Source organism: Zeus faber (assembly GCF_960531495.2).
Source record: "Zeus faber genome assembly, chromosome: 2".
Classification (NCBI taxonomy): Eukaryota; Metazoa; Chordata; class Actinopteri; order Zeiformes; family Zeidae; genus Zeus; species Zeus faber.
The window spans coordinates 41,144,520-41,170,912 of record NC_137189.1 but is presented as its reverse complement, the minus strand read 5'-3'; the positions used below and the strand labels follow the sequence as shown (position 1 = coordinate 41,170,912).

General features: G+C 43.8%; 1 protein-coding gene across 1 annotated transcript; it reads right to left on the bottom strand.

The window, feature by feature from the left end:
- Positions 1–2,900: 2,900 nt before the first annotated feature.
- On the bottom strand, positions 2,901–21,972 carry mlpha (melanophilin a; the record flags this gene model as incomplete). The annotated part of the gene is made up of 15 exons (XM_080023918.1): positions 2,901–2,953; positions 3,804–3,852; positions 5,380–5,442; positions 5,556–5,717; positions 8,632–8,802; positions 10,579–10,806; positions 11,211–11,288; positions 11,479–11,675; positions 12,291–12,402; positions 16,463–16,552; positions 16,670–16,728; positions 17,238–17,279; positions 19,115–19,227; positions 19,435–19,656; positions 21,863–21,972. 15 exons carry the CDS (start codon positions 21,970–21,972, stop codon positions 2,901–2,903), a joined length of 1,749 nt encoding a protein of 582 aa, XP_079880044.1.
- Between the last annotated feature and the right edge of the window lie 4,421 nt (positions 21,973–26,393).

Below are 26,393 nucleotides of genomic sequence, written 5' to 3'. Positions count from 1 at the left end.
CCCCCCCCGGCCTTGCGCCGACCGGTCGCGGCAATAAACGATGGATTGAATATCGACGCGTATTGCCGATCGACAGTTATCGATTATCCCCTGCGTCGTCAGATCCTTAATCCGCCTCTGTCGACCAGAAAAAAACGTATGGAGGACAGCAAAAAAAAATAAAAAAAAATGTCTGAATAAATAAATGCCAATGTATCTCCTCCCCCAAAACGGTCGTTTGAGTCCTAAATCGCGGGCATCTCGGCTCCGATCGGAGGTGAGGGTCGCCCTGCAGCGTCCGAGCGGAGGGAGGAAACTTTTATTGTTGCGGAGCGACGGTCGGAGCCGTCAGGGGCCACATTCCGGGGGGCGGGGCGTCGCAGGTTGCGCTCCCTTTTTGGGATTCGGCTCTTGACGAGTCACTCGGTCCGAAAGAAAAATACCGACTCTCCGTCCGTTTGATTCCGACAGACGGACGGACAGACAGACAGACAGACCGACAGACAGATAGACAGACAGATAGATAGACAGACAGACAGACAGACAGACAGACAGACAGACAGATAGACAGACAGACAGACAGACAGATAGATAGATAGATAGATAGATAGATAGACAGACAGACAGATAGATAGACAGACAGATAGATAGATAGATAGATAGATAGATAGATAGATAGACAGATAGATAGAGAGACAGACAGACAGACAGATAGACAGCTAGACAAACAGATAGAGAGACAGACAGACAGAGAGATAGACAGACAGATAGATAGATAGATAGATAGATAGATAGATAGATAGATAGATAGATAGATAGATAGATAGATAGATAGATAGATAGACAGACAGATAGAGAGACAGACAGACAGACAGACAGATAGATAGATAGATAGATAGATAGATAGATAGATAGATAGACAGACAGATAGAGAGACAGACAGACAGACAGACAGACAGATAGATAGACAGACAGACAGACAGACAGATAGATATGGCAGGTTACTGGAAAATAAACTTGACATTTTCAAGCAGTATAAACTCAAGCGTTTAAGCCTTAAAACAGAATGAAGAATAAACAACAACAACAACAAAAATAAATGAACAGTAAAATAATATCTGTTTTTATATCTGGATATAATGTTTTGTTTTTCTTTTTTTTTTTAACGCTAATCCTCTGTACACTCGTGCACAAACCCTAACCTATACAAATCATTTGTATATGAAAACGTACTGGGCCAATATTTTATTTATCTCATATTGAAATAAAAGAAAAACATTTGAAAAAATAAACATTTTCAATTCCTTCCACTTTGCAATGCACATGCGTGACTTGCACATCGCAGCTGTTTTCCGTTCACAAATCGAGATTCAGACTCGGCGTAACTTGCACCAATTGCCGAGTCATGAGCGAAACGAACGTTCAACGCTTTTTTTTTGTACAACTCCCGAGTCTAATCGAACGACTCGTCCGCGAGTCCCGCGTCACTCCGGCGTCCACCTCTCTTTCAGGCGCCGCTGGTTTGCGAGGGCGTGGCTAGCAGGATGACGTAAACACCCCCTCTGACGTAGAAGGGCCAGTTTGTTGTTCTGCACTGCCACCGCAGTGTTGAATGTGAACTGACAGAGACGTGTTTGCCGTCTGATTTCCAGCTCATGTTTAAGTTCAAGAAATTATTTGTCACATACATATGCATAAATATATGTATGTGATCATAAATATATGCAGTGAAATTTGAACTCCAACCTTTTTCCAATGCTGCCCAAGTGACTTACTCTCCAAGTCTTAAAAGAACATCATTTCTTATTATAATAACATATCCAATAAGCCCGTATAATATGTTGCTGATTTCATTATTTGACATGATAATTTCTTCATTAATAAAGTATTTTTCTTTGTGATTTATTACTGCCCCACTCTCCCCTATTTTATAACTGAATAGAAATCAATAGATTTATAGAATACGACTGAGTCAATCTTCAAAAGGTCACCTGAAGATGCATGTCCTGCTTTGTGTGTGTGTGTGTGTGTGTGTGTGTGTGTGTGTGTGTGTGTATATATATATACACACACTGTATATATATATATATATATATATATAATCTTCCTGCTTTTTTTGTGTCGCCCAATCACATCCCTGATTATTCTTGGATGTAGTTTTAACAGTTGTGTTTCTGCTTCTGTTCACTGTCCCATTCGGTGCTCTGTTTTTTTTTTCTGTAAAAACAAAATCTCCAACCCTAATGGGAAAAATAACTGAGCCGGACGAAAGCGGTGAAAGGTCTGTCCGTTATCAGCTCTATCGTGCAGCTTTATCGCTCCATCTAGTGGTTCCCTACAGCAATCACAGTAGTAGTCAAGTAACCCTGGGTACTAACGATCTTGACCTGGAGATTGTTTAAGTAAAGCACCATTCAAGTTGTAGTTCTTACTTTATTTTTCCAGAGAGGAATAAAGGTACATAGAGCAAGGGGATAGTACACGGGATAGTAAACTAACAGTAAACGGATCACAAATCATGACAAGTCCAGTATTGTGCCTTGCAGTCCACTTTTACCACATTGTCTCCAACCAATATATATTCCAGGGACAAATCGTTTCTTTCATCAGTGATCCTAATGAAACTTTGTAAAATAATATATCCATGAACCATAGTCTTGAGACCCGGTGCTATTTATAATTATTTATATATCCTACTTACATTTGTCAAACCTGACTGCAAACATTGGTAAATCCATAGCCAGCTTTAGTAGAAATTATATTTATAGGTATCATTAAGATGTGCTATTGTTGGTTAGTAACCGATAATATCAAACCTCGAGCAATCAAGCCGTTCACATTACAATTTTGTGTGTTGCAATAAATAGTTTGGAACTACCTTTTGACTTTTAGAGTTGCCTGTTTGACTAATGCAGGATACTTTACATGAAGGGTGGACATGAGGAGTTACTCCTCACACCATGGAAGAAATCTCCTGCGGATGCACGAAATATGAAGACGAACGAAGAGAACGAAGAGAGGTCAAACGCTCCTCTGAATAATAGATTTCAATCGAAATGTTTTAGCGCCTTGAAAGAACAATTATTCGACAAGGAAATAGACAGGAGTGGCTGCTGCTGATGATCTTCAGAGAATGAAATGTATTTTTTAGGGGATCAGACAAGGACGAAATATGGCTAGTAAATATGGATAGCAGAAATTAGTCAAAATCGAGCGCTGTGTGTGTGTGTGTGTGTGTGTGTGTGTGTGTGTGTGTGTGTGTGTGTGTGTGTGTGTGTGTGTGTGTGTGTGTGTGTGTGTGTGCGCGTGCGTGCGTGTGTGTGTGTGTGTGTGTGCGTGCGTGTATGTTTGTGTCTGCGCTGATGATTTCCGTTTACAAAGGACTACTGTAACTTCTATTAATGTCTGCCAGCTTTCACCGTATTCACCCCTGGTTCCAGTTACTAAACCGGTCGTCTCCAATTCAACTCAGGTGAAGTATAGATGGGCAACTGGTCACGCAGATCAATACATGTTATTGGATTTCCACTGGAACCCCAAGCCGTTGGTGCTTCCTCTTCCTGTCGGATAAGAGAACACGTTGTTTTTTTCCATCAAGTGAGCAGGTTGTTATTTTTCAGAAAATCACCAATCATTTCCACAAACTGTTTTTTTTTTGTGTGTGTTTATTCTAGCAGTCAATTATGTTCTTTTATTTTTAGATTTTTTTTTTTTTGTTATCTGCTTGTAAATGATTCACATAAATTCCGACTGTATTAAACAAAAAAATAATAATAATGATAATTCAGTAAATTGCTTTAAATTAGCCTTTCTGTTGGCCTTACTTGGTGGAATGTCATGGGAGGATCGTTTTCGCTGCTGAGACCCAGAGATCTGCAGGGGGGAGATGAGACGACCTCAGAGAACATTTTGTCATGCATTGGAGATTTGTTCCAAATGTTCCCAAAATATAATCAAATTATCAAAATCGAGATATTAATTCCCAAAAATATTGGGCTATTTGATTTTGTCGTTATCGCCTAACATTGTTACTGACTTGTTAAGACTTTATCCTATTATAGGCGTGACTATGACGCTACTGCATTGAACACATTCTTTTGCTATTTCACTCTGGTACTGAGCCTGGTAAACACATTTAAAAGACCTTGTAGGTTTTTTTTTCAAGTAGCATCAAACCGAAAACACATGCATTCTAACTAAAACTAAATAAATAACTGAAATAAGATGATAATTAATTCCACAGCCTAAAGCCTGCTTCACATCTAATGCGATCCGTTGATTGAATTGCGCCTGCATTTCGTATCACAATATGTTTGGGGAAAGGGGAAGGCCCGCTTTTTTTTTTTTTGTTGCAGCGAGTAGTTTGATCTGCTCAATGAGAGTTTAAAACTCCCTTTTTATAAAATACAAAAAAAATAAACACAATCACTCATAAGAAGAGAATTTATTGATGGTGGATATTGTGACGTTCAACATCAACGTTGATAACATCATTATCTTCAAATACTCTATGTATTTACTTCATCTCAAGGCCAGTTCCAGTAAAAAAGAAAAAACGTGACCGACGTCCCTTATGGTCATAGTGTGAGAGACCGAAACTGGTCTCATGAGTTGGAAAACTTTGAACGCACCCCGGAGCCTCGATGCGGGAAATCCACACTGCAGTGCGGCACGGCTTGTCGAATGCGGAATCAGTAAACTTCCGGTTCGTTGTTGTCGTTTGTTGTTTTAGGCGTGAATCAGGCTTAACACTGTGTCGCATTTCGCTTCATACCCAAACAAGAGTTGAATTTGTCCAGGGGGGCATGCCGTTCCACTTTGGATCGAGTAGATAAGAGGGGAATCGGCATGGGACACACAGTCATGCGGTAATAAGCCATGCAGTGTTGGTCACTGATCTAGGAAGTAGGGTCCTAAAAGCATAATATACCAATAGTTACAGACATGTAAAGATGGAGATATTTAGTCGAATATATCTATCGGGTTCTCGGCTTGATGCTAACCCGAGGTTTGGAACAGAATTTGGAGCGTGAAAGGCATTAATTAGGAATGAGTTCACAGAGGTACAAACAAGTAACATATTGACGAATGGCCACTGTCTCTCTCACAGAACTGCCTTTTGTATTCAAGTGTGTTGAATTTTCTGCTCTCGTTGAGTTTCCTTTTCTCCCCGGGCGACCGACGATCGGATCCGTTTCACATTGTATAATAACGAGTGACTGTGTGTGCATATAATGGAAGACAAAGCCCCCAAGGGCTGTAGGAGGAACCCACGTTGGTTGATTGCAATGTTGTCTATGTGTTTTCATTCACCCATAAATGCCCCATTTGTTCAACAATCTCACTGTCGGACGGACTGAAAATCTGTCTTCAGGGGGAGGTGCCCCCTCTTCAACTCACCTTCTTCTTCTTGTCGTATCCTGTGGTGCTGAGCGCGGCAATCTTGCTCTCAATGTCGGAAACCTGCAGAGAGAGAGAGAGAGAGAGAGAGAGAGAGAGAGAGAGGTGGTGTTGGTGTTGCTTGATGGCTTTGCAATCCCCCCCCACCCGTTCACAACCGTGGCCACGTAACTCACCTCGCTTTCGGTGCTCTGGACCCGGGCGGCCGTCAGGGCCACCACGTCCTCCAGCTCGGACAGCTCGGAGTCCGTGGCCCCTCCGAAGCCGTCCTTTGCGTTTTGCTCCAGCAGCTTGAGCTTGGTCTCCAGCTCGAAGGACTTCCCCGCTGTCACGTAAACCTGTGAGGGGGAAGAGAACAAAACACACAGGCAGAGTCCTGTGACTAGTCCTTACTAGTCCTGACTTTGAACTTTCCATTTCTTACTCGAGCTGGGTGTCCGTAGAACCTGACTGACAGCGGCTTATTAAGTATTTCAAATTAGGATTTTTTTAAATTGATCTTAAATCCCTCTGAATTAGAATATTAGCTCAATTTTAGTCATGTAAAATGGATATGTTACATTTCAAAATAAAAGTACATTTCATAATGTAATGCATACAGCCTTTCATGGTGACATTAAGACTTTTACACCTTGAAGCTTTTTCAAGAATTCACACATTGTGTGTAATGTGAATCCCTAATGGTTTATCAATAAATAAATAAACGGTTACCCAGGCACTTTTTGGGTACTATTGTGAAGACACCCAGCCCTATTGACAACACATTCTAGACCAGGCAGCCAGGGACAAGGAAGCCACTCCATGTGCTTCTCACATGCTCTTTAAAGGGGAACTATTATGCTCCTTTTTACACACGTCAATATAGGTCTCGGAGGTCCCCAAAACATGTTTTTTAATTTTTTTGCTGAAAGGTACTACTCAGGTTATGCATTCGAGCCATTGTGACATGCCTCTATACTATAGTGTTCCAAAACGGACTGTTTCAGCGTATGCAGCTTTAAATTGTAAATGAGCAGCCAAGCCCCTAGTTCTGAGGCAATGGGGTTTGAGCACGAGTTCCGGGTGCTGTGACCCCGGCGAGTTGTGTGTGTTTGCGCTTTACTCCGGGCTCCGTTTTATTTGTGCTGTAAACTTTCACTGATTTCACCTTAGCTGTCAACTAAAGCTCATGCCCAAAGTAGAAAAAACCTTTACCTCATTATTTGACACTTTGGCCGCATCTAGTATGAACATCCGACATTGTTACATCAAATATATGACAGAAAAATAAGGAAAAGCATGATAGGTCCCCTTTATCAAGCCGGGTGGGCGTGGTTTAGTTTGACCTCCAGACAACAAACGGGTTAGGGAGGGAGGGAAAGTAAAAATGGGGGTGCGTCTCAAAACCCTTAAGGCGGAGGCATACTTAAAAGGAGTGAGAACAGAGGACGTAAGAACCACCACAGAACATGTCCCAGAACACCGTTGTCGGAATACTCAATAAGACTTCTTTATATGTCATTCCATGCCACTAGGGGACTCAGAGCGATTCCGTGGCATCTACTTCCAGAGCCAGTTGCCGCAAACGGAAACAAACAGCAAAACAACAGTGGCGGCGGTGAAAGAAGCACAAATGCGACATCGAGAGTAGTGGGCGGTGACTTTGGTGTTTTTAAAGATGATAACAAGAAAAAAAAGAAAAGGAGGTTGACCCAGAAAAGGAGGTGTTAGTCCGTCCCCTGCCGTGACGCAAGGGCGTTTGGACCAATTGCGACGAAAGGAGCTCTCAGGGCGAGCATAAGACAAAAGACAAAGTTTGCCTTGGGGGCTCGTACTGAAGACACAGACAGAACCCAAATCACTGCATCAGTTAGTTCTTCTCTTGTTCTGAATACGTCCTTTTGATCAAAAAGTTCTACTTCTTTTAACGTATGCCTCCGCCTTTAGTCACTGCTGCTTCTGCTACCCTGCTACCCTTACCTCCGCACTCGCTACTCCCTCGAGGAGACGAGGGGCAGGGGAAAAGTGTAGAATTGAGAGAGCTGAGCCGCTTCGGTGCCAGTGAATCACAACCGATCACCACCTTCCCGCCAATCAATGACGTTTTTTTCGTAACCAGGTTCATTCTGACTAGTTGCGCCATTGTTTACCGCTCTGTACAAATGTTCACACCATTCGATATTTTCAGTGGTCACCTCTGTGCTAAACTGTCGACGTATAATCCAGATCTTGAGGAGCTTCACATGAGAGTTCACATGATTTCTTCACAGGCTCTGGTCACAACAGAAACAATTTGGCTGTTTGTGATGGTGGCGTGAGACTCACAAACGACTCGTTCGTAGCCAACAAATATTTTAAATGACTCATGAGTCGGGAGGCACTCCGGAAAGAATTACTCAGGTTTAAATTGATGTGCCGACATTTGGCATAATTCTTATTGAATATGAAAGATTTATTCATTCTGCCTTATAATATATAAATGGTTTTGACAGAATGAAATGATTATTTCGAGAATTCCATTCACAACTCGCAGCCAACCTACTTTTCTGACTCTTGTTGCACCAGCCTAATCAAAAATTTAACAAAATCTTTTACTGAGTCACTCAAAAAGAGCCAAATCTCCAAAAGGAACTGAATTTTTCACCACTAGTTTGAGAACCTCACATGTTTTTGCAAAGTAGGCGGTACCAATGCTAGAAGTATTTAGATAGATGCCAAGCAAGCTAGCTCACGATAAAGCTCACTGTGAAAAGTAAAGTAAAGTGCAAACCATGCGTGCGTTTCTTTGCGTGACAGTTTATTTTCTAGCAGTGATGTTTTGACACAGCTAAATCTCCAACGGTTCGCCAACACAGCCATCACTGCTTTGCAGTACCAACAAAGTAACGCCGAACTCCTCTCGACGCTGAAAAGGCCTCCTCGAGATGAAGCAAACCCTGCCGACCATGACGGTTGCACGGAAAGGAATTTGATTGGGTGTGAAGTACCTTGAGCGACCAGGCCTCAGGTGGGAGCCCAGTGATGTCACCAAAACTCTTCCGGGTTGGAAACTCTGCTGTATCTTACGCCAAAGCTTCTTCAGCAGCTGCTTTAAGCTGCTTCTCTTGTCTGCAAGATCTATTTCGCTTGTTTACTAATCCATTTGAACAGCATGTAAAATCCAGTAGGGGGAGTCGTAGCAGTAACTTTTAGGGCCTTTGGGACGCAGCCAAGGGCAGAGGCGTGCAGGATTTAAAAAATCTATTATTTAATTTTATTCTCAGTAAAGCTTACATCTTCCTCAAGTTCTCTGTAAGCATCGTCTGCTTGCTTTACGTCAGTCCCTACTAAGTGGGGCCTTTCGATTGGCTCTGCGAGGCCGTACTCGATCATTGCGTTTTCAGTTGCGTTAATGGTTCTCAGGACCTCAGTGGTGAGGTCACAGAGGCCGGCTGCAGTGGATCTCTGGAAGCCATGTAGAGGGACAGATGTTAGCAGCTGGAAAACATTGTTTGCTAAGACATCGACATGCTCATGGTGGTGCAGTAGCTACAGTACCAGCCTGGGTGCCAAGCCATGTTACATACGGTTAAAGTAGTAGTCGTTTAAATCAGTTTTGGTAAATTCATGATTCATTCTTAATTTAAATGTAGAGTTACATATATACAGTATGTATGCCACTACTACAGATGAGGTAGGGTTAGGGTTAGGGTCATTGGCCCGCAAGAGTGCTGTGGTTGGAAGGCTGGGGGTGTTAAGGCCATTTACCTGGTAGTAATATATGTGAAAATGTAAAATGGGATTTAAAGATAAGTGCACATATGAACAGTAAAAATGTATTTTACAAATCTAGTGAATAACAACTGTAAAAAGGTGCTATTCCCCAAAACCTGATGACAGGAGTTCTGGAATTTATTGTTATGGTAAGGCTAGAATATGTAACTACTAAAACCCTTGTTTCATTTAGTTAAAAACAGGCAGAACATGGTGTTTCACAGTTTAACAAACCAAAGAGGGAGCCTGTTAATGCAGAAGCAGCCATGCAGTCATATTGCATAGGGTTATCTTTAGCTTTGTGAATAATGATTTTTACAGAAAACGATGTCATGCTTGCATTGTTAGTGAAATGAAAGGCCTTCCACACAGGAATATTTATTTCCTTAATTCTTTTTTTTCCTTTAATTGTTCTGGCAGTGTGTGTTCTCTGAGGTTTTCGATAAGCTTATAATTTATTATCTCTCTGTTATTCTGAGGCCCAAACATGTGATCTTCACAATCTATTATTTCCCCCTGGAGCTGCTCATGGCCCACAGCAGAAGACTAGTCGCATTAGGCAGTATTGAATTTCTGCCTTCATTCCAAAAAAGTCAACAATTTTCTAAAGATGGATGCCGTAATTTAGACTCAATCTCCCTGATTAAAATTGGTTGAAATAACAAAGGTGTCAATTGTTCCCATTTAGTTCCCATGAAGCCACTGAATCCAATGAATCCCCTGTCAGGTCAAGCTAAGCCATGCAGTGAAAGCCTTGATCAGTAGGAACTTGGAAGTTTCAACACTTGGGAATGGACAGTGATGTCAATAGAGCCTGAACAGTGGAATACCTGGTCACTCCATCACAAAATGCACACACCCCATTCAGATCCTGTTGACCCCACTGTCCCCTCCTTGCCTGTTCTTGCTGCACTCAAAATATCATGGATGTACTGGTTGGTGACTTGGCTTCCGGGATTGACCCAGATATTCCAATGATGTTACAATGGAGGGAACCCTGGCTACATTAATTCTACTCAAAAATGGAGGATCTACTTTCCATGAACACAAGTCCATTCCTGATTACTCGGTAGTAATTAAAATTACATTTTTCATCTTTCCATCCTGATGTCATAGACATCATGGGTTGCGTCCTGGGTCCATTAGTTCTGACCAAAAAATGTTCATTTAGAAAATAGTACATTTAGTATTTAAAATGAATATAGTATATTTTACAAGGATATACTGTACATGGATATATGTAAATATGTTTCCTTCATGACAACATTTGCCCCACCATATTATACATCTAGTATTTCTCTAGAAAGAGCTCTTTTAAATTAGTCTTTTCTTTGTTTGGCCCTTGCCCCAATAGTTCTGTGACCACCAGTTAGTGTTAGTGTTTATGCAGAAGGAAAGCTGACGTGACAACTACAAACTTCATTCAAGACAGCCCGACTAAACAAGAAGCCATGTCCAGAGCCGTACCTTTTGAGCTTCGGTGGGCATCTCATCGCTAGATGAGCTAAGGTCAGGATCCATTAGAAGTGGGGCCACATGGCCCATCTTGGCATGGGCCCCCTTAGACAGGAAGGAGGGTTTCTTTCCAGCCTCCTCGTCCGAGGAGAGGCCCTTGTCGCTGAGGTTGCCCGCCAGCTCACTCAGCTTCCTTCTGAGCTTCTCCTCTTCGTTCGGGCCAGTGGCCGGCGTGGCACCCTGTGGAGAGAGTTTTACGCTCTGAAACTGGAAGGTCAACCTCTGCATTTATTTTATCATGCCATTTTTCAATATTTAAATGTCTAGAAGAAAAAACACCCAAAGCTGAGCTAGAGTGGGGTATTTCACAATTTTGATACGGTTTCCAAGAATAATACCTACGTCGATATGGAGGAACCTTGACAAAAAAAGAGTAGCACCCTTGAATGAAAAAATATCCCCACAACCTCAAGTGACCAAGTACCCCCCCGCCCAAATCAATCAATCAGAAGAAGGCATACTATCGAGAAAAGAAAGTGACCACCTTAGAGCAAAGGACATTGTATGACCCCGATGATGACATTTTTTTTTTTGCAGTTCCCAAGCTCAGATCACTGTTAACCCCGTTTCGCAGCATGCTGTACCTCGTCACCCGTCATCTTCCCCTCCAGTCGGTTCAGGAGGCTTTCGATCGCCGACATGCGTTTGCTCAGCTCATTCATCTGCATCATAAAACCAAAACCATAAGGTTAGTTACGAGTAGATTGCCTTGTGTCTTGGGAAGGTGGGAAGGGTTGTACTGACCACCAGATTGTACTGGCACTTTTCTAAAGTTGCCCTTAAAATTGTTATTATGTTAATATTTCTAACACTATTGCACTGCATTGAACTAGTACAACCAGAGACCCTTACAGGGGGGGCTTGGCCCAGGTTCTCCTGAGAGGAGGCTTTGCTGTTGCGTCTGCGGTTCTGGGGCTGCTGTTGAGACATGTTGGGGTAGCGCTGGTACTCTTCCTCGTCCGAGGTGTCCACGTACTGCTGACGCGCCACTGCAGAGCTGATCTTGGACAGAGAGCGGGTTCGAGCCATCCTGTGTTCCCCAAATTCATCTGCACACCGGTAGAGACATTTTGATCAGCTTCTTAGCTGATCCCAACATGTCAGATATTAAACAAAACTTTTGAAGTTTAAGACCTTGAATCAGTATCATCTGTGTGTGTGTGTGTGTGTGTGTGTGTGTGTGTGTGTGTGTGTGTGTGTGTGTGTGTGTGTGTGTGTGTGTGTGTGTGTGTGTGTGTGTGTGTGTGTGTGTGTGTGTGTGTGTGTGTGTGTGTGTGTTTGTCTGCGTGCGTGCATGCGTGTATTTAAGGGTGATGGGGGTTGGATGGTTGTCACATGTGGATACCTCTACTATACCTATACTCTACCTTCTTCTACTTTCCCTCTCCCACTACCTCTACTCTACCTCTCTCTACTCTTCCTCTAATCTATAATCTTCATCAGTATCTTAATATGATTTGATGGTTAAACTATGCAATATCAATATTTCTATTTGTCTATATTGTTTACGTGTTTGCCCCATAGGCGTCAATATGTGACTTCGATCATGAGACCCTGTAGCTTCAATTAACATATTGCACCTGCTCAGGATGACCCTTTGGGGTAAATGTGAGTAAAAGTGGTAGGGGTGTCCGCACACGGTGACACAATTTCTTCATATTTACCGGGCCGCATCGCATAGCGGTCCAGACTCTTTCTGCGGTTCATGCGGTGATTGTAAATGTCGTTCTGGTAGTCCATGTCATTCCTGTAGCCGCCCCGCTCCTCCTGGATTTGCTGAAATGTTAGAGATGGTTCAATACAATGAGAGGAGTGTTAAGAATCGATGAGGGACCATCTAACCAAATAGGGAAGTCACAGAGATTGGACCGTCCACCTTGACTGTAGTGGATCGTAAAGAAATTTAAGATGAATAGAATCATAGGTTTCACTCTGATTTATCTGATCTGTATACTTGATTGCAGTTTTTCCTTTAATTTATTTTAAAGTAGGAGTGGGAAAAAATATCAATACTGGAATATATCGCAATACTTCCTCTTGTGATACCTTTTGGATACACTGGCGCCAAATATCGTAATTTCTATTAAAACATGGTATCGCTCTAAACTAGTGGTGTAACGTAACGTTACCCCTAACCCCCCACGGTTCCGCACACATGTGAACCGTGGATTAATTGCAAAATTTAACAAGCATTGCAAAATACAGTTTTACTGCCGTCTCGATGCAGAGTTGCGGTGAAAAGAAGGTGAGACAAGACCGATGTGTGCTGTTTTTTACTCTGAAGCGCAAGGATTGGTTTACGGCACGTTGTGCTCTGTTGCTGCTACTTAACGACATGTTTAGTAAATACACACATCATAAGATGATGAATAAGAAGCGCCTCCTCCTTGAGTAGGGCCAAGTGGCATAGGAGGCGGCGGAAGGAGGGGGCCAGGAAGCAAACTACCGTTTAGCGAACGCATTTGGGTTTATAAAACAGCTGCTGGGTCAGAAGTGCAGCGGGCAACGGGCAGCTCACCAGCTCCAAAGCTGAGATTGACCAGCACCCTACAGACACCTTCAGTGATGAATCCAGGGAGCAATATCTGGGACACTGTAAGTCCTTGGTAAATCCACCTGCACCTTCTCTGGATTTAAAAAGAAAGAAGCACTGGCTGGAAGGAGGTGGTCAAGAAGGCAAGATCAAGCTCAGCCCCAGGACCGAGCGGGGTACCTTACAAGGTATACAAGAACTGCCCAAGATTACTCCACAGGCTCTTCAGGACCCTGAAGGTAATAGGAGGAGGGGCAAGTTAGCTCATCAGTGGAGGTCTGCGGAAGGGGTGTGGATTCCAAAGGAGGAAGAGTCGAAGAACATCGTTCAGTTCAGAACCATCTCGCTGTTCAGTGTTGAGGGAAAGATATTCTTCAGCATTGTTGCCAGGCGCCTGACAGACTACCTCCTAAGGAACACCTACATGGATACCTTGGTCCAGAAAGGAGTGATCCCGAAGGTACTGGGGTGTCTGGTGCACACAGGCATGGTCACCCAGCTGATCAAGGAAGCCCGGGAGAACAAAGGGGACCTGGTTGTGCTGTGGCTAGACCTTGCAAACACCTATGGGTCAATACCCCGCAAGCTGGTCAAAGAGGCACTGAACCGCCACCACCACCAGGCAAGTTCGGGGACCTTATTTTGAACTACTATAATAGCTTAAATCTGAGAGTCTCTGATGGGTCTGCAACCCCAAAGTGGCACAAGCTCGAGAAAGGAATAATTTCCGGATGTACCATTTCAGTGATCCTTTTCACGCTTGCCATAAACATGCTTGTAAAGTCTGCAGAGGTTCGGTGTAGAGGGCACCTCACCAAGTCTGGTGTGTGACAGCCGCCCATTAGGGCCTTTATGGATGACCTGATTGTGACAACTATATCTGTCCAAGGTAGCAGGTACATCCTGAGGGCCTGGATATACCAACACAGCATCCTCCTATGGATTCTCTGGCCCCTCTTGGTCTATGAGGTCTCGATCTCCACAGCCGAGGGCTTTGAGAGGAGGGTCAGTAGGTTCCTACGGAAGTGACTGTGACTACCTCAGAGCCTGAGCAGCATCGCACTGTGTGGAATAACAAGTATAAGCTCCCTATCAGCAGCCTGAATTAAAATTTATGGTGGCCCGTACCAGGGAGGTGCTGCAATAGAGTCCTGCAACCCAAAAGTCTCTCGAGCTTGTATCCAGGTCAAGACAGAAGTGGAGTGCAACAGAGGCCATAGAAGTGGCTGAGTCGTGGCTTAGGCACAAGTTGCTTGCGGGCACAGTGTCTCGTGGAAGGGCTGTCCTGGGTAGCATTCAAACATCTTGCTATGACAAGGTGCAGGGGAAGGACAAGAGGTCGCTGACCCAGGATAAGGTTTGAGCATCAGTAGAGGAGGAGCGAGTCAGCATGATGGTTGAAATGCGGCAGCAGGGAGCCTGAACGAGATGGGAGTAATGCTTTGGAAAGTTGAGCTCCCTAGAGTACTATTCTTAATCCAGGCTGTCGCTGACATTTAAACAAGCCCATCCAACTTGTTTTGCTGGGGAAAAGTGGAATCACCAGCTTGCTGTCTGTGCCTGAAGAGAGGGACCCTGGAGCACATCCTCAGCTGATGTTCAAAAAACCCTAGGCGAGGGGCACTACCGCTGGCGCCACGACAAAGTCCTAAAGGCCATAACGGACACCATTCATTGGAATTAGCCACTGCAAGCACCTCCGCCCAGTGAAGAAGACCGTCGCTTTCGTCAGGGCTGGGGAGAAGCCAACATTAGCTGCCAGGACCATCTCCTCTGGCCTGCAAGCGGTGGCACAAGACTGGGAGCTGAAATTTGACCTGGGGAAACAACCAAAGTTCCCAGAAACTGTTGCTACAACAACGCTAAGCACAGACATGGTGCTGATCTCGGAAGCCTCCAGGCAGATCATTCTCTTGGAAGTCATTGTTCCCTGGGAGGACTCCATTGAGGAGGCCATAGAGAGGAAGAGGGCATAGTATGCTGAGCTAGTGGAAGAATGCCGAAGCAATGGGTGGCGAGCCATGTGCGAATCCATTGAGGTGGGATGCAGAGGGTTCGCAGGCCAGTCCCTCTACAAGGCCTACAACATGCTGTGCATCACAGGGGCCAGTAGCCGAAGGGCCAATGTCAAGTTGCCCAATGAGCCAGCAGAAGCTGCCTCTAGGTGACTGTGGATCAGGAGAGGAGAGCTCTGGGTGGGGTTGTGCTACCTGGACACAAGGCGGGGCTTGATCAACCCCTGCCGGGTTGCCTGGGTGAGGGTGTCTGATTGTTGAATGACCCAACATCCAACAAAACAAACACCCAATGACCCAAGGTTACATCACTGATGATGTATCCAGGGGCATCATAAGATAATGTATGTCACATGTGTGTATTGAGAGACAAAATTAACTGTAACTCGTTACATTCTAAACAGATTTTCATGAAATTTGATTTGTTTTTCTATCTAATACTATCTAACTACTATCTAATTTACCAAATCGGTGTTTATTGAATATTTTATATATTTTAAGATATTTTTTAAACATTGAGCATATTTTTGTTGTACCTTGTTCCATCTCAGTTGTCAAATTATGTGAAACTGACTCCACAATTCAGTTAATAAATACATAACTCCTGCTTTTTGTCTTTTTAGGGATATTTCTTCTTCTTCAGTTATATAGATATCGTGATGGGTGGGGGATGAATTGTCTTTTGCTCTGAATCGCAGAATCACTGTATCGGGATTCCATCGTCATCGTGGGCAACATATAGTGATAGTTTCATATCATGAGTTATTCTGTAATTCCAACCCCGAGTATTAAAGGTTTAATTCTTAATATTACATAGATTAAATGTCTCTTATGGCTTTTCCTTGTTGTTTGTCATTGTCTTGGCATTTAGTAAGAAGCCACAATTGCTTTACATTACTATACTTCGAGATGGTTGACTCAATACATACACCTTCACGCTTGTTGTGCAGTTTCCTTCTAATCTTAGTGGTCCAGCAGGTCTTCAAATTATCATTGTAAATCCCTCTGAATGGAAAATAGCAGTTCATATGAAGATCTCATATCATTGATGATGACAGTTTTTACAGTTCCTCAGTTGTGTTATCAGCCCTAATATGGCTAGAAAGAGATTTTAGCCGTATCTGTAATGTGGATTGTGGTTTGTAGCGAGTGCGTGGTGGTCACTGCCAAATGGCCCATTCAACTCAAATGATGACTTACCATATGCATAATAATTGAAAATTAATGCTAGATATCTTTTAACTGATATGGAATGATGCTGAAACGCTATAAATTGATTTTGGACAACCTGAAAGGACTGTCTGCGGGAACAGGGGTAGTAATCCTCTGAGTCAAAGTCCATGGGATGCACAGAGAGCAGGCGCTTGTTCTTGCGTATCTGGAAAAGCAAATAGTAGTAGTTCTTTGGCGTTATATAAGTTACAGTTATATCCGTACTATATTTAGTGGGAAGTGGCACTAATGGTTTAAAAACATCTTGTTTGTCTTTCGTTACCATTTTGTAGCGCTGAGCTTCGGCTTCCGCGTAGTCGTCTTCGTGTCCGTTGTACACGTCTAGGGATCAAAGGTCACCACCCATCATTTATAGGCTTCATAAGTTTTTATTCAACAATGTTCAACAATGTTATGGCCTTTTTAGACTAATGGGCTTTGTTTTTATGTCACTTTTCACCAATTGTACAGACAGTTTTTATGTTTTAAAATCTGTATGATCTTTTACAGACATATTGACATAGAATAGACCTTTTCATTTCATTAAAGTAAAGTTGTTATTGGTAACATAACTGTTGAGGTTGATACTTGTCTGTAGATCCATGTCTCTATCTCCCTCTGGAGATACTAAATTCCCATCATCAGGCCAAGATCTCTTTTGCGACAAACACCTGATTACAAGTGGTGCATAATGAGCGACACATTACTACTACTTAGTGTCAAAACATCCCAAGTGTCAAATTGCCATTCCGCAAATGTGTGCTATTCTGCACTATAATCATCAATGGACAATGGCTCTGTCGAATTTGGGTCTTTCGAAAATGAAATGATGATTTTAAAGAGTCACTCACTCCGCACATCGGGCATGCTCTGCGTGTCATCATCACGACCACCTGAGAAGCAAATACAACCATTCATTTCATTACTGTTATCTGTCAACATATTTACCATCTATATCTGCCTATTAAACATATTACAATATATTGGAATTTATTTAAAGTTGTAGAGTTGTTTTGTAAAATACTTCACAATATGTTCTATTGTAGAATACATACACAGTCTTGAAGTGTGAGTATATTTACATAATTGATGTGTGTATATATTTAAATATACAGTACAACCTATACAATTATAATATGTGCAAAGATACCATAGATAATTGCATAACCTTATAAATTATTAAATTAAATATTATACATTAGCAAATATATTGAGTCTATAAAGTCTATGTTGAATAAGGCAGATGACTCCTTATAGGTCTCCTTAACATAATATCCCCTTCTTCATTTGTATTTAAAATAATTATTCATCCCTACACAACTGGCCTTCATGTGTTGGCAAAGATATCATTTGGCTGTTGCTTTTTATGTTGGGACTCAGAGCCTGATATTTTGGGTTTATATTTAATCTGCTTGGTACTTTCTACCACCAGATGCTGTCCATATACAGTACATGGCAAGATCTATCCCTGAAGCCAGGGCTGCATTAAGATGCTAGTCTCATTGAAGCCATTGGAACCCAATGACCCACCTATGACTTCATCAAAGGACCAGGGAAATCAGATGCCGTTACGCAATTAAATGGCGTGGATGGTCAGTCAGCAGCTGGCTTCGACCCTAGTAACCAGACTGTAACCGAATGTAAAGGATTGAGATTGTCCCATAGTTTGGTAACATGACTGTCACCAGACCCAGATCCAGGCAAATTAGTCGCCTGCCTCGAGTCAAAGGCCTCGGGGGCAAAACAGAGGAGTACTAAACACCAACTTTAGATAATTCTTAAAGATCAAATATCCAACTTTATTTCCACCAATCGAAGTTAATTGTTCATTTTCCCCTTTTCAAATATTACGCATATTGAAATGTGTGTGTGTGTGTGTGTGTGAGTGTGAGTGTGTGTGTGTGTGTGTGTGTGTGTGTGTGTGTGTGTGTGTGTGTGTGTGTGTGTGTGTGTGTGTGTGTGTGTGTGTGCGTGTGTGTGTGTGACAAGATCTATAAACAAATAAGTACCCAATAACCCAATTATATTATTTGGATGGGGCCCATATAAAATCTATCCATTAAATCCATTTAAGACACACAGACAGCCTTGTGAGGCTGGGAGACACAGCCCTCCCAAGCCGCAGTCTGGTGACCGTGGTGTGACTGATTGCTTGTCATCACGGTTGATATGAATGACAGCCTTTTATTCCACAGTAGCACATTAAAGTGTGGGGATGGTGGTGGTTTGAGCTGCCACACCTGTGTTGGGTCTAGGTAATTGGGCCCAGGATCAGTGTGGCTGCACATCTGTTGCTCCTTGATTGGTCTAACGAGCAACAGGTAAAACCCCCATCCCCACACACACAGGGGAGGAGCCCTTGTCATGACACGCTGTCCACCTGCTCCAGGCCTTGTTCCATCCAGCTCCCTCTCAACAAGAAACTGTGTCTCAACCCCATTGTCTGTGACTCTGTGCTGGAGGGCCCTGAAAACGCCACTCGGTGGCGTGTGGCAGGCGAAACTGCCACACACAGGTTGGACAAACACCGTGATTTGGTGAAACACAAAGAAGCCTGGCTCTCTACAGTCACATTGTTTGCCCCAACATCAATTTTGAATGGCTGTTCAGCTTATTGGAGCTCCAGTGAAAAGCAAGTTGACCAAATAAAAAGTGAATTCCTGCGATGATGATCTCCGGATGTCTCCGTGCTTTGTGGGTCTCTGTGCCCGTGTATATTTGGACTCACCGTCCCCATTCAGTCTCTTGTACAGTGACCGCATGACCTTGGCGCTGCCAAAACGCTTGAAACGGTTACGTACGTTGTCGTGGTACCATCCCACGGTGCCGATTTTTAGGACCCTGTGGAAGCACGGATGGCACATGCACACGTCAGGCTTCAGTCTCTTCAAATCCTATGGACTCGATTGTAACTCACTTGTGCGATAATGGGTAGATATTTTGATTCTTTAGTTTTCATTTTTTTTTGCACATTGCACATTTTTGCTTTTCTCCGCCCCCTTTATCCGCTGCCCCACACTTTCCTATTTCCACCCATCTGAGCCTCACCTGGTCATGCGACAGTTGTCGCACACCCAGCCGTGCTCCTTCTTGTTGTAGCGGCTGCAAGACTTGCAGGTGTACATCTGGCAGTCCAGGCACTGGCGCTTGCTGTTGACCAGGAACTTGAACGGCTGCAGGCAGCGGATGCAGTGAGAGTCGGCGAGGTTGCTCTCAGAGCCCAGCAGCTCCCGCTTGGTGTCCTCCTTCTCAATTTTAGTCTTCAGGTCCCTGTCGGGCGGAAGGGAGGGAATGGGGGAAGGGGAGGAGGTGGGGAAGAGGAGGGAAGAGGACGATGGCAGGAGAAGGAGGGAAGAAGGAAAGGGGGAAGGGGAGAGAAGGGAAGAGAGCAGTGAAAGGAAGGAATAACATCATCAACGACATCCAGCCACAGTGAGAGTTTGTTCCTAAAAAATTGCTCAGCGTATTATGAATGAACGTTAATGTTCTTTGAAAGCGGTGCATTTTTGGTGGATCATGTGAAACTCCAGCCCTTTGTCAGCCCCGCCGGCCTCGGGCGCATCGATGCACAGCTGCTCATTGTCTTGCTTGAAATGCATGTTTGTCTTGTGAGAGTCCAGAAATAGATTCATTTTTTCAACAAGTTCTCGCCTCGGGGTGTGTGTCGGGGAATTTGCGGAAGGAAGGGTGAAATGCATAAACATTGACTGTACAGGTTGGCTCGGCTCACTTCAACGTCCTCCTTCAGGACAGGACATTGAAAATGCAGCTGAGAATGTTGCTCATTCACACGCCCGGACCATCCTTGAAGTAGCCGCCCTCTGAATACGCAACCGAAGCCCTGTCAAGGTTGGCGTAGCTCACAACATGCGTATGTGTTCCTTGCCAGCGGAGTATTTTCAAAAGATGTGTTGATTTACACGGACGCCATCTTGGTGACGCTCCCGGGGTAGGAATATGGTGGCCGGGCGAGAGTCCGTGGGGGCTCCAAATCATGACGTTTTTCACCTTAACGTCAGCCAGAGCACCAACGAAGAATAACATTATGACATACCAAGGCAAGCGTGTAGCTGAAAGCATGATTGGTGCTTTTTTGTTTTATAATATGAACCAGTCACCACTAAGTTTGGTTCTGCCGACGAAATGTTCTACACCGCTTGCGCCGCCATTTTAGGCACTTCAAATTGTTACTTTGAAGAGTTATGGAGATATTTGTCTTCACTATAACAAAACTGTGTATGTCTTTAAGTTACGATTTCTCACTGTCCAAAGGTGTTATTGCTGTTACCATTTTTTGAACTCAAATTAGCGCAGTCCTTGATTCTCCTTTTGATTTTTGATTCTGCACAGATACGTACAGGCTCGACAAGAAAACACACCTCGAAGATTCAGCCACAAACTGAATTCAACTCAATCCATCGATCAATTCAGTCAAGCAGAGTTTTCACCCCGTTTCAGACGGTCTCCCCCTCGGGAAGGTTCTCTGGTACGTCTGCTGGTATGTTTCCTTAGCACTGGGACTATGTTCACTTACCTCCCACAGGCCACAAAACTTATTTGTGGCCTGTGGGTATATGAGAGAGCAATTCCACGGGGAAACAGAGGAGTCCTTGTGAGTGGAGAAGAACGGCCTCCACGGCATCTTGTTTTCTATGTGGGGCACAGTGAAGTGCAGAGGCCTTGTGACTGAGCCATGATCACCGTGATGACCTGACCAACAACAGCAGGCATTAACACTGATGCTACTGGCTCATTAACACACACACACACACACACACACACACACACACACCCACACACACACACACACACACACACACACACGCAGACAGACAGACAGACAGACAGATAGACAGACACACACACACACACACACAGACAGACAGACAGACAGACAGACAGACACACACACACACACACACACACAGACTTCTAAACGTGCAGATGCACTCACACACAGCCAAGGCAGGGCAGTTTTAATGTTAAGATCGACCAAAAGCTACAGATGAAATAAACAAACGTCAAAAATTTAAATGGCCAAATAACCCCCCGCAGTGCAAATAAATCTAATGATGAAGGTGTCTTATGTTGTCTGTGGAAGCTGCAGTTGCCCTGGATAGTGACAGGGCAACTGCAAACGGTCGCTGTCACTAAGAAACATCATTTTTTAATCAAATCATTTGCGGCGATCACGTTGAACATTTTTGACGTCTCGTGATTGTTGTTCATTGTTATTGGGTTATTGTTTGTTACTGTGCGTGTGAGATGGCTAATATGTGCAAGAGAAGGGCTAGGGGGACCGAATGAGGACAAATTGTTGAAAGAGGAATCATTGTGTGGTGTATCGTGTTATATTGTACAGATGTAAATATATTCGTATATACACATAACAGCTGACGAATGTACCGATAGAATGACCGACGGGCCGAGGGAGGACGCCTTATTCACAGTGTGAGAGGCAGAGAAGAGGACCCACCCGAGTCTCTCCTCCTCCTTCTTGCGGAGGTTGAAGTCTCGCTGAATGACTTCCCATACATGTTTGGCCTCCTCGTCCGTCAGCCTGGATAAGTCCAGCTTGTGCTCCATGGCGCTCCAAAGGCAAAGGCCACCCGCTTGTCGCTTAGTGGAAGACAAAGCCCTTGCGGTTGGGAAAAAAAAGTTGTGGAATTAATGGCTTAATTCTTATCTTACCTGAGACGGTGTCTTATGTTTTACTTTGTCTTACTACTAAGTGTAGCCATGACCTCAAGTCACCCAAAACAAAGCAAACGCTGCGGTTTCCTTTGTTTTAATGTGCAATTGGAGCATCTCGCTGGTGGTTAGAGAGCATTGTCCCGTAAGCGGGTGCCCAAAATGTGCTTGCATGACATGAAGATTTAAAAGTCAAAGTGTTCCCATTCTGAGTTACGTCCGAGTTCCTGGTCGGGGCAGTGGGTTTAGTAAAAATTATTTTTACTTTGAATTAATTCCAATTATGATTGCTGATAAATGTGACATTCACAGCCCTTCAAAACCATAACTTATGTACGTAGTGAGCCCCTGGACCGACATATGTTCAGAAATTCACAACAGTTGACTTTACTTGCGAAACGGTGACTCTGGTAAATAACTGCCCTGTCGGTTCACTTTGTTGCCAGTTGCTGTGGGTGTTGGCTCTCTTGTTAATCGGCAAAATGGCTGTTCATTTCCAATAAAGCCTCCAGCAACATGTTAATACAACTGGGTGATGAAACAAACGAAAACACGTTGAAATCACCGTTGCTTTGTTGTCATAGTTATTATAATGAATAATAATTACAATGAACGTGTTTGATTTGCGGACTCTCCCGCTGAGGACAGTTTCTCCTGCTCGTCTCATTCAAACTCGGTTGATCAGAAGTTTCATCAACGGCCAAAGTAAGACCTCACGGATTGCACTGACTGCGAACCACCGCAGCCCTGCAATAACAGAATAAACAAATATCCGCAATGGCGATGTCTTGTCGTGAGTGGCCGCTTCCTGTGAAACGTTAGAGTTAAATGTCAGCGTTAAAGTTGGTTCCGATTGGGAAGAATCAGTTGCGTTGAGCCAACACGAGTCAGAGAAGTGAAGTCCTGCACACCTCTATAAAATTCCTACATCAGACAGGCTGACTATTAGATTACATTATGCTACATCGTCTGCCCGAAACAATTTAAACATGTATTTTTATAGATCAAGTCTGGAGCCTTCGGCTTACCTTTTGTGGCTGGATTCTTCCGAGACAGAACTGTGTGAGAGCGGCCGAGCGGAGCTGCTAATTCCTGGGAGAGAACTCACAATAAGCCTCGAACTGTGGCTGACTTAATCACATGTCTGCAAGTCCGGGGGGAATAGACGTTACTTCTCCCCTCCTCCGAGGCAGTTTTATAAGCCAGCACGCACACACTCATGCAGGAACACGCGCCCGCACACGCACACGGACACACACATGCACACACACACACACACACAATCACAGGGATGACAGAATAACGCACAAAATGACTCACTCTCGTCATTCACACGTGCACACACAGGAAACACACACGCGCCCTTCGGCAGATCGGGGCCGGGGCCCGTCTCGTGTTGGGCTCATGTATGAATCGACATCGTCCACAAAGTTGTTTTATATAAACAAGTAGCAGGGTAAGCACTGAGGTGTTAATGCACATAACAGCAGTGTGAGGTTTAGAATATAAGGTAATTCAGATATTTGAGTTACCATATTTCCTCAAATATAAACAGTTACTCAAATAAAAACCGGGCCGGGTGAGAGGTGAACCTAACTCTGAGAATTGGAGCGTTTGCACACCTTATAAGTTATTATTACTTATTACTACTACTCTATGGAAATACTTATTTGAAGTACATTATTAGTATCTATGGATCCCTGTTGATTTTCAGAACTACAACTAATGCACACGCACACACACGTGTGTAATTGACCATCTGTGCATTATGGCTGTTGAAGAAGAGAAGAAGAAGAAGCTTTATTCATCACATGACGCACCGCACAACAACAACACATGCATATATACACACACGCTCACATGCTTTTTGGATGGTGGCCGGTGAAATGTGGCCTCTGCATTTTTCCCATCCTGGCTTGTCCTTCCTCCGGGGGGGGGGCAGCCAGGAGCATTGGGCAGCATTCGTCGACATGCTATTGATTGTATGAGATTATTATAATAATAATAATTATTATTATTATTATTTATTATATATTGCTTCCTACTTTCTGTGCTTTTTTTGTTATCATTTGTATCAGAGCATCTCACTTTTACACAAGGGTAAAGCACTTGTCTCTAATACATTTGCAAACGCAGACACATTGACGAAAATCTCCACATCTCAATGGAGCAATCCACCCCTTTCTCACTGAGAGGTGAAAATTCCTCTATGTAGAGGGAGAATCAAATATCCAGTTTACTACCATATGCCGATTTATTTAATAGTTTGCAACTAATCCATGAAGTAAACCATGAAGTTTAAACTGTATCAACAGCAAAACAATCTTGAGTGTTCAGAAGGACCCATATATTGTTTAGTCTCTTTAACATTTGTACAAATTATTATTATTATATCCCTGGTGTTTGTTTTATTCGATCAACTTTTATTGATTGATTTTTGACATTTTTTTGTGCCATTGTTTTTTTTGTTGGAATTTGGAAAAAAACAATGGATTTGGGGGCGCGGGGGTGATGGGGGACCGTTTCTCTGACAGAGAGGCTCAAATGCAGAAATATGTTGTGATATTTCACAATTATTATAAGTAAAATAAAAATTAGATAGTGCAAAACCCCTTATTTTAAAATCAAAAGGCCGAAGACTGGGACCTAAAAACCCACACACTTGGCTACTATAAAAAGAGGCCAGTAAAACTTTAAAACTAGTCACATTAATTGATCAAGTATTGTATATGTGTTTTGTCTTACCTCTTAGTTGTATATTGCAGTGTTTTTCTTACAACAATGTGTCTATCTTACCATTCAGTATGACACTGCATTGTTGTGGACTACGACTATTTAAGATGTGCACTATCAAGCTGACTCACTGTCATTATTGTCTGCATTTTATTTTGTCTTTCTTTAGGGTTTAATACTTTTATGTTACTTATGCTAAACTACTTCCTTTCATTTTAGATTTTTACATTTAGTTAAAAAATTAACTGTTTAAATACTCTTTCACTTCTGTATCTAAATACTGTTTTATTTGAATCACTACTATATCCGTGTTTCGAGAGGCTGATTAAGGATGTCATCCGTGCCTCCCTCCCCCGCACCTTGGACCCGCTGCAGTTTGCGTACCGGCAGAACAGGTCAACGGATGACGCGGTCCCCCAGGTACTGCACACCACGCTCACGCACCTGGATGGCCGGAAGGGGGCCTATGTGAGATTGCTGTTCATCGATTATAGTTCAGCTTTCAATACCATAGTCCCCATCAGACTGGCTTTCAAGCTGCTGGAGCTAGGACTGAACACTCCGCTGTGTGCCTGTGTTCCTTCCTCACAGCCCGGCCCCAGGTGGTTAGGGTGGGGAAGCACATGTCCAGCTCCCTCACTATGAGCACAGGATCCCCCCAGGGCTGTGTCCTCAGCCCCCTACTGTACTCCCTGTACAGTAGGGGGCTGTATGACTGTGTGGCCACGTCTAGCTCCAACACCATCATCAAGTTTGCTGACATCACCGTTGTCGTGGGCCTGATCACCGACGGCGATTAGAAGGCCTACGGCGAGGAGGTGGCTGACCTGTCACTCTGGTGCCAGGACAAGTCCTCCTGAACATCAGCAAAACAAAGGAGCTGATTGTGGACTTAAGGAGAGGATTACAACTGAGGACGTATGCGTCGCTGGTGATTAATTGGACTTCTGTCGACAGGGTGAGCAGCTTCAAGTACCTGGGAGTCCACATCACGTAGGACTTAACATGGACTTTACACACAGACACCTGGTGAGAAAGGTGAGGCAGCATCTTAACCTACTCAGGCAGCTGAAGAAATTCCGGCTCTCGGTGAGGATCCTCAAGTCCTTCTCCTCTGGAGCGGTGGAGAGCATCCTGACAGGCAACATCGCTGCCCTGTTTGGGAACTGTACTGTTCAGGAGAGGCGGGCCCTGCAGAGGGTGGTGTGTTCAGCCCAACGTACCACTGGAACTACCCTCCCCTCCGTTATACACCAGGAGGTGTAGTAGCAGAGCCCGCAGGATCAGGGAGGATCCTCACCACCCCAACAAGGGACTGTTCCAGCTGCTGCGGACAGGGAAGCGCCTCCGCAGTCACACAGCGAGAACAGAGAGACTCAGACGGAGTTTCCACTGCCCTACTGCCTTACTTTACTGTATGTAGCATATTGTACTGCATACTGTCTCACTGTTCTGGGTTACAGCATACTGTGCTGTATTGCTGTTCTGTTCGGTTTTACTGTATTGCTGTGCTGTACTGTTGTATACTGTACTGTACATATCCGCACACACTACCTCACTTTATTCACATTCCACTTTAATGC